At 42.9% G+C, this 11463-nt stretch overlaps 1 protein-coding gene across 4 annotated transcripts in view; it reads left to right on the top strand.

The window, feature by feature from the left end:
• The window catches only part of CUNH1orf112 (chromosome unknown C1orf112 homolog), a 29518-nt gene that overhangs the window by 11838 nt on the left and 6217 nt on the right, over positions 1-11463 (top strand). For all 4 annotated transcript variants that reach the window (XM_019501900.1, XM_019501904.1, XM_019501902.1 and 1 more), the window contains exons 10-17: positions 1304-1452; positions 2423-2552; positions 3058-3244; positions 4329-4411; positions 5781-5832; positions 6741-6830; positions 7470-7655; positions 9780-9902. In XM_019501900.1, the coding sequence (XP_019357445.1) occupies positions 1304-1452; positions 2423-2552; positions 3058-3244; positions 4329-4411; positions 5781-5832; positions 6741-6830; positions 7470-7655; positions 9780-9902 (1000 nt within the window). The remainder of the gene's footprint in view (positions 1-1303; positions 1453-2422; positions 2553-3057; positions 3245-4328; positions 4412-5780; positions 5833-6740; positions 6831-7469; positions 7656-9779; positions 9903-11463) is intronic.

Raw genomic sequence — 11463 nt, forward strand, 5'->3', positions numbered from 1 at the left:
CCCCCCCCGGCCCTGGTCTTCCCCCCCCCCCCACTTACTGGCATGGAGTCTAGCTCCCTGCAGCAGTGAACGGCGACTACCCAAATATCTGAATCTCCTCCGAATCTTTTTCCGAATTGATTTGGAAGCTTTGAATCAGTTCGGACCTTTTTTATTGGTCTCCTGATTCAATTCAGATTTGGAGATTTGGTCGCTGAATTGGGCTGAATCTCCTCCGAATTGAATCGGCACCTGCAGCTTCGCACAGCCCTACTGGTTAGTCTTTGTTGAAGCACACTTTGTTGCTGTTGTGTATGTTCAGTGTTCAGTGTCACAGACAAGTTACTTGTAATTTTTCTGTAAATATGATACCAATCCAGTTTGCCCCAGTCATGAAGGAAATGGGTTTGTACCAGTATATAATCAACGCTGATTTTTGGTTCCACATTTGGAATGTAGTTCTTAGTTCTGCATTGAGATGTGTGCAGATGAACTCCAGTGTACCACTTATTGCAGGATCATTTTCTATATTGTTTTGTTGATATTTCTTCTCTTCTGGTTGTACTGGCTCTGCTGGGCTTACAGGAATGATAAAACTGTAGAAACAGGTTAGCTAAATTGCCTTAAGTTTCACCCTGAATGAAGCAGAAGTAAAGTCAGAGCGCTTTTGCCACACTTCTATTGCTACAATGAAATTACAAGTGCATGGTAACAGTTTGTATCAGTATCACTTGATCAATATAGTTGTTACATCTGTCTGTGTCCTAGTCTGCCTGTCAGGGACTAGTGGGGTTTCTGCTTGTTCCCCCCTCCTGCTGTTTCAGTCTTTACTCTCACGCTGTTTTCCTTTTTCTTTATCTCAATCTCCCTCTAACTTTTATTTCTCTAGTTAGTCTTCCTGTTTTCTTTTTCTGCAGTGCAAGAGGTTAGCCCATTTTCAGTAATCTGCAGTCCCATATGCTAGGGCTCCAGGTGGACTCTTCAGTTGCACCTACAAGTATTTCCCTTTGAAGTTTTCCATGCCTTGTTATTTTGCACCTACTTTTCATTTAATATGTATCCAATATGCTCCTTCTGTAAATTGGTATATTTTTCTTACTGTGTTCTATAAATGGTGAGCCAATAAAACTTGATTTAAAGGCAGAGAACAGTGATAGGCTTACTATTTTAAAAGAGTAATAAAGCTGCTGCATCTCGTTGCTTGTACTGATGGATTTTTTTTTTTACTCCATAGTAATAAGAACTCATGTTTTGCCTCTTCCTAGTCCTTTAAAATGCAGTAATAATGAGTTCTGTTTTTTGTTTTGTATTTTTTCCCTTTCAGCAAGTTTCCTCCCAGTCTATATGCTCCAGTGATATCAGAGGCCCATCGAGATGAAATAGCCAGGGTTTTTCTAGTAGCTCTGGATCCTCTCATCTACCAGCTTCTTTCTTTCAGGGCTTTCTCGGAACAGGTGTTAAGTGAAAAATTAGGTGAGTTTAAAAGTATTATGGTCTGTGATACAATACTTCTGTGTCATCTCTTCAGCACCCAAGTCTTCTTGCTTCCTATGCTCCAAGAACTACATAACACTTTTGCATTTGTTTGCTTGTGTCTGAATTTGTATAGCAGCTCTAATAATGGATCCTGAATAATGCTGTCAGGTACTAAATTTGCTGGCAGGGGTGAACATTCCTTGTTATTGCCATTTTTAGTTACTTTGAGCACCTTGGGAATATTACATTAAAACACTGAATTATGCCATCTGTGACAAATCTACAGTGAGGGCTCTTTGAAAAAAAAATCTGCCAGAAGGTTGGTTTTTGTTTTGTTTACGGAAAACTAGGTTTTGGCTAAATAGACATTGTATGAAAAAAAAAGTTAAAAAAAATAGAATACCAACAACCTTAAACATTTTTGTTTCTGCCAAAGACCTAATTATGTCATCCCCAAATATCTCTATTCTGAAAACAGCTGCTGTCCTCCTGGGAGTTATTGGCTGGGTGTCTTGTGGCTTCCTTCTCCTCCAAAGTGGGTTCCCTTTGCTATCTTCATCTTCTCTGGTATGCACCAGGGCCAAATGACTACCACAGCACACTCATCAAGAGAAGGAGGAATGGGGCATATCAGAAGATGTTATGCACCTAAGGAGTGAGGGCCATAAGGAGAATGGGAGTTTGAAGCACCAGAATGACAGCTCTTGGGTCTTACACCTGTATCTCAGAATCAAAATTTTTTTTGTCTGAAATAAGGGTTTTGATTTTTTTTCACCAAACACTATGAAGTTTTCCACGGGAAGTTCCTTTGCCATTTTTTTTCATCCCTGACTATAAAGCAACTTTGCAGCCTTTATATTGTTTTCTCTTAACCTTTTGGTGTGTAACACTTGTCCAAAGGTTAGTTTTATTTCTATCAAAATGTTTTTTTAAAAGGACAACTTTAAAAATTTATGTATCCTTGTAGATCTTTCTCCTGAGTTGCAGCTTCCTCAGTGTCATCTTCTGGTTAGCATAATGGAGAAGCTGGCCACTCAGCCTGAAGAGGTGCGAACTCTGTGGAGCTCAGGAAGCCAGTCGGCAGAAGAGATTCCAAGGTAATTCTGGCTTACAGAAGTCAAACTGAATAGGTAAACATGGAGGTTCAGGTGCTGGCCTGCCCCTCAAGCTAATGAACTGGCAGGCCCTGAGAGCTGTTATGCTTGGAGGGGGTCCTGCATGGTGCCTCAGGCATACCATGCAATATGAAGCAGAGATGTGTTGGTTGGTTGAGAAAAGGATGTCCTTTTTTTTTCTCTCTCTAGGATATTGAGATCACTTCAAGATAAATTATTTCAGTCTCCATAATTTGTTGATGTTCCTATAAAGCAGTGTATTTATATCTGTTCCCCAAATGCCTCTGGTAATCACCTGCCCTTGTAAACAGAAAGTTAATCAGGATTGTAAATCTGTTTTGATAAAGAAAAAATTAAAAAAAATTGACATTCGTGATAAAGTCCCCGACATGAAACTGAGCAGAAGTCCCTTCACTCAGAGGTCTGTCTGTTTTTTGGGGGAGTAGAGTTTGGACAGCAGTAACTCTTGCCTTTCATTTTTATGCAGGTTGTCATTGTTCTCAGCCCTTTTCCTTAGTTTCCAGCAGTGTTCCGGTGAGCTCGCTCTTCCTGTCTGTTTGCCTGGAGTGTTAAGTACAGGGCAGCCTGAGGTTCCTGTCACCTTGTATCACCACGTTTGTGTCCATCTGTGTGCCTTCATTGCAGCTGTGTTGCCTTCACACTTTCCTCAACTGGTAAGGCTGTTTGAAAATGCGATCATTGCCAAACCAGCTGGTTCCACTGGATAGTAATTGGCATTTTAAAAATGATGCCCCCCTCCTTACACACCCTGAATGAAGTTGGTGTGTCTGGACTCGTCTTAATTTGGCAGATGGAAGGCAAGCTGCTTTTAAGTGTGCAGCAAATGCTCTTTGCCAAAAATAACTTGGTGCAAGTGATAAGAGACCTCAGATGTGTTAACTTGTTTGCAGAATCACAAAGCAGAGGGAAAAGTATGCTGCTTTAAAAGCATTCCAGTGCTTTCATTTTAAAGCAGTTTCCAAGTGTGCTAAATTTCTTATTGGTACACAGCATGGCTAAATGAACAAGTCTTATTTAACAATCAGAACAATCTTCTGTATAACTATAAACTTCTTCAAACCCATGCTATAAAATAGAACGTAGTATTTATCTACCTTTTAAATATGTAATGTGAGGCTTAATGTTTTATAGTGGCTTGATTGTTACATTTGGCACAGTATGCATAGATGAAAGAACTGAAAAGGACTAGATAACATGAGATATTAAGTAGTCCAGGAGTCTCTGATTTTGTGTATGTATAATGTTCTGTAAGCAAAACAGATCCTTTCAGTCCTAATTCTGTGTTTTGTCTCACCCTTCAATACCTCACTCTAATTCAACCTTCATGAGGTTTAGCAGGAGTTTTTCTTGTCCTCAGGACTAAGCTAGGATTCTGTTGCATCTTGAGAAAGTTTGTTGGCCTAAAAAAGGGACTACGTTTTCATGAAAAAATGTGTTCCTTTTGGTTTAAAAGATACAAGTATGTTGACCCTATTTTCACTAAAGTTTTTTTGACATTATAAATTTTTCACCCAGCTGTAGTCAGTTTATATGCATGATCAACTGTTAGGGGCCTGTACCAAAATGCATCTGTTACTACCTGCTTATCTTTCTAACATAAGCCATTAAACGATTGTTCCTAGTATTTTACATGGATAAACGGATTTCGGTTTATCTGCCACACTAGTTAGCGGACTAAAAGTAAAGACTAAAACTGCAGCCTGTTTCTAATTAAGTGTCCCTCTGTTCTTTCCTTAGGAGTATGCTCTGCTTGATGCTGTCCTTGGTTCTAGTATGATCACCTCCCTGCTGGCTATGGATTCATGGTGTTTCCTAGCTCGGTAAGATATAGTTATTTATAAGGCGAGCAGGAACTGACCTGATGGTTCAGGTTGCATCAAGGTTAGCTTTCTAACTACATAGTTAAAAGTATGAATGATTCTCAGACTTTTAGGATGGAAATATTTCAGGATCAACCTCTGCTCTGAAAGAGCTTATTTTGGAAAATGTAACCAGAAATGGTTCAGTTGTTTTTTTCAGATTCCACATAGCTTAAGGGGGGAAAATATACTTTTGCTGCTATAAAAGTTTTCTGCCCATTTTATAACAGCTTTACAGTAAATAGACTATGACTATAAGTAGCAAGGTTAAATGTTGAATGGATATGGCCACCTCATAAAAGAGTACTTTATATAGTGCTCAGTGACTTTTTTTTATTTGATTGAATTAAGCCTTTGAGAAACCAGTTTGGTCATGTGGGGTACGTTTTGAACAGGCTTTTTTGCTAAGCTTGTGATGTGTGTAGCTGAGGAAAGTTCTGTTAATGTGCATTCATCTGGGTAGCTTGGGTCTGTAGTCAAAATGAACAGTGGTATGTGGACTGGCTGCAGGAAAGGAGTAAAGAGCTGAGGCTGGGGTGGGGCAGGGAAAGTTGCTCCTGCAGTGTACCTTCTCAGCTGAGGAGCTCCTAAAGCTGTGAGGGCCCTTCTCTTGTGGACCTTTTAAAGTTCTGGGTGGGGGTGATTTTGTTGATATGCAGCCAACTAATTTAGATGACTGAATTTCCAAGTGTTGGCGGCAAGTTCCTGGTAAGTCAGTTGATTTGAAGTTCTGCAGCAAGTGCCTGCTGCTTCTAGTTTAGGGTTGGGGTGTGGATTGTTTTCAGGAATTTAGGAAGTTCCCTATGAGAAGCCTCCATAAAAAAAAAAACAAAAAAAAAAAAACGGTTGTGCAGATAAGCACCCAAATTAGCATATGCCAAAATTAAAGTTGGACTTGCAATTTAAAATTTGCTTCCTACTGATGTGTTATATGAATAAATGCTTTTAGCAATGAGATTACAGACTAGTTCCCACATTTTTATTCTCCAAATGGTTCAAGTCCTTACTGGCTTAATGTGTCTTATGTAAGTTCTGTCCTATGAGAGGTTTAATTTACATACTGCATTAGTATAAAGGGGTCACTTTTTTTGATCTGCATATCTCCTCTACGCTCCTGCTAATAATGCAGGTCCTCTGTATCCCTTGAATCTTTGGCCATGGAAATAGCTTCAGAGTTATTTCCCAGCAAATGGAATGTACAGCGATCCTTAAGAAGAATGTTTCTCTGCTTTGTTAGGCAAGTGGGAAACCCCTCTCTCTGACCAGGCAGAGCAGGGGAGACATGCTGATCAGCTTACTGAATAACCTCACTTTCTCTGCCACATCCCAGGTATGGAACAGCGGAACTTTGTGCTCACCATGTTTTTGTGATAGCCCATTTGGTGAGTAGTGTGGCAAAGCCTGGAGTAAGGGACCTGAGTTCTTACTTGGTTTTTCTTTATAAATGACTGAGAACAGGTCTATCCTCCTTTTTGTGCTTCACTTTTTCTGTCAGCAAAGTGGGGAATATTCTTTCTTCCAGCTTAACACTTCCTACATTATAAAAAATATTACACAAAGTTTATAGAACAAAACTGGGAGAAGGGTTACAAAATAAGTAGACAGTGCAAAACTTCTATAAAAACTACACATGTAAACGTTACTCTTTTGGTCCCACATGACAGATTCTCAACCAGGGTGCTCTAGCACTCAGGGGGTACTGTTAAATCTTCAAGGGTGCTGTGGGGTGTCACGCAATGTTAGCACTGTTAGATGTACAAACGTGATTCATAAGATAAACCCAGATATTTCAAATAGGAATCCATAGTGTTAAAAAGATTCTGACCTATTGTGGTCTTTCTGAGTTCTTTGCAGCAGAAGACTTGCTCTGTTATTGTTCAGTAGTTGGTCAAAGAGTGAAAACTAGGAGCTAGTGTTTTCTGAGGGTGCCTTGAGTCTAAAAAGATTGAGACCGACTGGATTAGAGGAATAGGCAGAGAGGAACCAAATGGGATGCCACAAGGATAAATTGAATAATATTAGAGATAAAAATAGCACCATCTAATAAAAAAACCCAGCAGATGGCCAGTAGTAATTCAGGGAAAGCCTGGCTGTGGTGGCTGTGAAGGCAAATACGATCTTGAATATAAGAATTGGATTTCTTGCCACCTAAAATGAGACTAAATATCTGTTGAATTTTTCTCAACATTTTTAATGAGTCACAAAAATGTTTTTTTTCTGTAGGACTGTTTCTGAGCAGATTTTCTTTTTCTTAATTTAATCATATCAATTCCCGGTTATCCTAATTCAGATAAAGTCTTGCCCTAGTGAGTGTTACCAGCTCTCTATCTTGGGTGTCCTCCTGAGGCGTATGCTGTTTTTGATGGCTCCAGACCACCAGGCAAGTATAGTATAAATCTCTCTCCTGCCATCTGATGAGTCAGACATAAGCTCCATATGCCTGTTAAAATACCACCCAGCTCTTTTCAGTAAGCAAGAAAAGGGAATGTGGAACCGTCTTGTTACTGCATTTGCTTTAGGCTCCAGGAAACGGAGCCTAAGGTGCTTACATGAATTCTGTTAAATAACAGTAGGCACAACTTCTTGCCCAAATATAAAAGTCCCCAGTCTCTGGGACATGCTGGTTTCTAATATACTGCATCTTGCTTCAGCAGGACTGTGTCTGTCTTTACTGGAGGGGTTGGTTAGTGCAGGAGAGTTCAGCATCATCCTGCTTTTCATGGATAATTAATTGTTCCATCAGTGTAAAATTGTTATTGCTCCACTGACTTCATTAGAGCAATGCAGATTTATACTTGCAGGCCATCCCAGTCACATGGCTGAAAGCACAAGTTGTTTAACCCCAAGTAAGTAGCTTGTTCTAACATATCATATGCAGGGCTCATTTCTCCTTGTTAGATTTCCAAAGCAGCACAGACCAAGGTACTTGCAAGCACCATTGCTGTTTGTAGGTTTGGCAGACTCTTTGACTAGCTTGTTCATTTCTTAAGGTTCTTTCTTGGTCTTTTTTTTCTTATAGGTGGAATTTACCCAAAAATTTCCTCCCACAGAACTGGAAAACCTGCCTGTCTGGCAGCTTATTTCTCTCAAGGCCCTTGCTCCTGATACAATGAAACATGTGGTGAACCAGCTCTGTGAGGTAGGGCTTGTGCAGTGCAGGCAGTGGCTGAGTGGCAGGCGCACACTGGGAGAGCTCCCACCTGTGGTAAGAGTGGGTTTAATTGTTAACACTCCTGGGCCTAGAGTTCTTCAGAATAAACTGCTCACCCACCCCTGCTTATTTTCTTTATCTCATTGTTGTGCAGTCCCAGGTGCTTTTGGGCTAACAGCTCTTTGGGGCAGGAGTTTGCATTTTATGGGGTGGGTGGGTATAGCTTATAGTGCAATGGGTCCCTGATCTCTTGATTGGGGCCTCCAGACATTCTAGGATAGTTTTTAGGAATATTATTAGGAGGTTTATTGTATTAGAATATTGGGAATAAGGGACTATGGTGCAGAATTGAGCCAGAGAAAACAAGAGAATGAGATAACAAGCCAGCACAGTCCTTTCATCTCTCTGATACCTCTTATATTCAAAGTGCTAAAAAGTGATTGACTTCTCACCATATTGATTACTAGGCCTGTGCGAAGCAGCAAGTATTTGCTTCAGATTTGGATTCGGCCGATTTGGAGGGACAGTGATTCGGTTCGGAGATTCAAATCACTGTCCCAATTTGATTTGGCCAAATCAGATCCGAAGATTTGGTGCCGCTTCAGAGATTCAGCCATAGGCTAAACAGGCAGCTGTCCTCACCATGCTGGACACAGCTGCCTCCAGCTGGTAAGTCTGTTGTGGTGAGCAGAGAGGGGAGGAAATGGGCGCGGGAATGGGGAGAATTGGGACTGGGACAAGCTGCCCAGCCAGGAGGGGTGGGGAGACTCAGGGAAGGGGGTGCAGGATGTGGGCATGGCAGTGGGGACTATACCCTGCTGCTGCTTGCCCAGCTGGGGGGGTAGGGTGTGATGTAAGCATGGTTCCCTCCAGGTGGAAGGGAGCAAGCGGCAGTAGGGCATAGCCCCCGCTCCCAGCGCTACTGTGCCTACATCCTGTGCCCCCCCCCACCCCGGATGGGCAAGTGGTGGAAGCACCTGCATCCTGTGCCCCCCTGCCTTGCTGGGCAAGTGGCAGATAGTGGGCACTGCCACTGCTTGCCCAGCTGGGGTGGGGAGGGGTGGTGCAGGATGTGGGTGCAGCAGTGCTGGGAGTGGGGGATTTGCCTTACTGCTGCTTTTGTTCCCTTTTGCCTGAATTGAACTGTGCCTGTATTGCGCACCTTCCCCCTCGACCCAGCTGGGCAAGTGGCAGTAGGTGAGAGCCCCCATTCCCAGCGCTCCCGCACTCCACCCTGCCCTGGCTGGGGAGCTTGTCCCAGCCCCAATCCCTCCCTTTCCCACCCCCCTTTCCTTCCCCTTTCGTTCACCACAACAGACTTACCAGCTGGAGGCAGCTGTGTCCAGCCTGGTGAGGTCTGCTGCCTGTTTAGTCTATGGCCAAATCTCTGAAGTGGCATCAAATCTTTTCTGAATACATTTGGAGGCTTCTGATTGATTCAGACCTTTTAACTGGTCTACTGATTTGATACGGATTCAGAGATTTGGCCGCCAAATTGTGCCAAATCTAATCGAATCAGCTAACAAAGCTTTGCACAGCTCTGTTAATTACTTGGTGCTTCTCAGGGCTCAGTATTCATGAAAATCAGGCCACATGTATATGTGTGCAAATACAGATGTAGGAGCCCAATTTTAAGAGGAAATTCTTATCTGTTGGAAATTTGAACCTAGAAGAATGCAAAATATCCTTAAATCAGAAAGAGATCATCTGAATGCATTACCTTGCAATGTGTGTTTGCTGCTTGTGTCCATCTGCCATCAAATATCAAGGTAACAAAATGTAGTGAAAGCTGTACTGAGTCAATAACTGTTCTAATTACCTTTGGATTAGAAAGGTAGAGTGCCCTTGCCTAAATGTATGTGTGTATTTTACGTTAGAATTTTTCTTTTCAGTTTTAAGTCATTGCTTTTCTCCTGAAGGTGATGCATCTAAAAACAATAAGTACTGGCTTTCTTGACAGCCTAAGAAAGAGTTGCAGCACCCTCTGGAGAACTCCTGTAAACCCCCATATGAAGTCACAGGAAATTTGCCTTACTAAAGATGGGGTTAAGTAGCTCAGAGGATTGGCTACACTAGACAGTGACTGGAGTACAGTTAACTTCATGTGAGGTCTTAATGGGTGAATTTCATAGGCTGGGCACTTGCCTTTATCATGACTTTCCTTTCTATTTCTGCTAGAATATTGCTCTCTCCGCCTTGCTGACTGTGTGTAATTCTGCTGGTGGTGTTCTGGAGGCAGGACAGCAGGCAGCCATCTTGGGAATTATTGGTCAGGTCTGGGATGTCCTCCAGGTCAAGCAGGTGAGGGAATTCACTATTCCAATAGTATAAACCACTGTCCTGAAGAGCTTGTGTTTCACCATTGTGTATTACTGAATCATTTAACTTGGATTTAGAATAGTTTTCCTACAGCATAGTGCAGCGTGGCTCTCCATGGTGTCTGAGATGCAGAGTTGATGGTCTGATGTCCTTATAAGAATGCGCAGTGATATGTAGCATGAACTGGGCTGGCTGCAGCTCTGTCACTGTGCTGCTACATATGTGCTGTGCTGCACTCAGCAGAGAGAGGGGTGGTGTCCTAAGGTGGTGCAAATTGGTATAGCCCCATTGAGCTGTGGAGGAGCAACATTAAGTTCAGTGGACACTGGTAATGGATTTTTTTATATATATATAGATTTCATAGACATTCGGGCTGGAAGGAACCTTGGAAGATCATTGAGTTCAGCCCCCTGCCCCAAGGACAGGAAGTCAGCTAGGGTCAAACGATCCCAGCAAGATAAGCGTCCAAATGTTTCTTAAAAGTGTCTAGAGTAAGTGCTTGCACCTATTCCAGGCTGTGCGAGCTTGGACAGTAGAGAAGTATTTCCTTATGTCCAGCCTTAAACTGTCTAGGAGGAGGTTATGACTGTTAGACCTTGTCATCTTTTGGGGCGCTCTGGTGAACAGGTGTTTCCCCAGATCCTGATGCACACCCCTTATATAGTTACAGGCTGCCACCAGGTCACCCCTGAGCCTGCGCTTTTCCAGCCTGAAGAGTCCCATGGCTCTTAGCCTGTCTTCATAGGGCCCATTCTCTTGCCTTCTGATAATGCATGTGGCTCTCCTCTGGACTCTCTCAAGGTTCTCATCCTTGAATTGTGGAGCCTGAAATTGGATGAAGTACTCCAGCTCCAGCCTCATCAAGGCTGAGTACAGCGGGAGGATGACGTCCTGAGATTTGCTGCAACATCGCATTGGTGGCTTATGTTCATCTTGTGGTCAATCATGACCCCCAAGCCCCCTTTGGCTGCAGTGCTAGTGAGCATAGCACTGCTGAGCCTATAAGCGTGATGCAGGTTTTTCCCGCCCCCCCGCCAAGGTGGAGTACCTTGTGTTTATCTGTATTGAATGTCATCAGGTTTTTATCCGCCCACTTTCTAAGCCCATCAAGGTCAGCCTGCATCACCAGCCTGTCCTCAGGTGTGGATGCTCTACCCCAAAGTTTGGTGTCATCAGTGAACTTGGCCCTTCTGCTTCTGACACCTGTATCCACGTTGTTAATAAAGACGTTAAAGACTACAAGTCCAAGGACGGACCCTTGAAGGGGACACCACTGGTCATGGAGCACCATGATGATTCCCTTCCGTCCCCCACCCCTCTCTGGGTCCAACCTTGGAGCCAATTCCCCAGCCATTGGACTGATGTAGCTGAGGCTGCAGTTGGCCAGTTTTTCCATTATGTATAGATATGTAGCCATATAGATATACAGCGATGTAAAATCCATTACCAGTGTGAACAAAACCTATATCTGTTCAGAATTGTATTCCAAAGCCTCATCTGGGGGGTGGAGCTGTGGCTCAGCCCCAGCCCACCCTGCCCTGCG

The sequence above is a fragment of the Gavialis gangeticus genome, unplaced genomic scaffold, assembly GCF_001723915.1.
Source record: "Gavialis gangeticus isolate Ggan-Ray unplaced genomic scaffold, GavGan_comp1, whole genome shotgun sequence".
NCBI lineage: Eukaryota > Metazoa > Chordata > Crocodylia > Gavialidae > Gavialis > Gavialis gangeticus.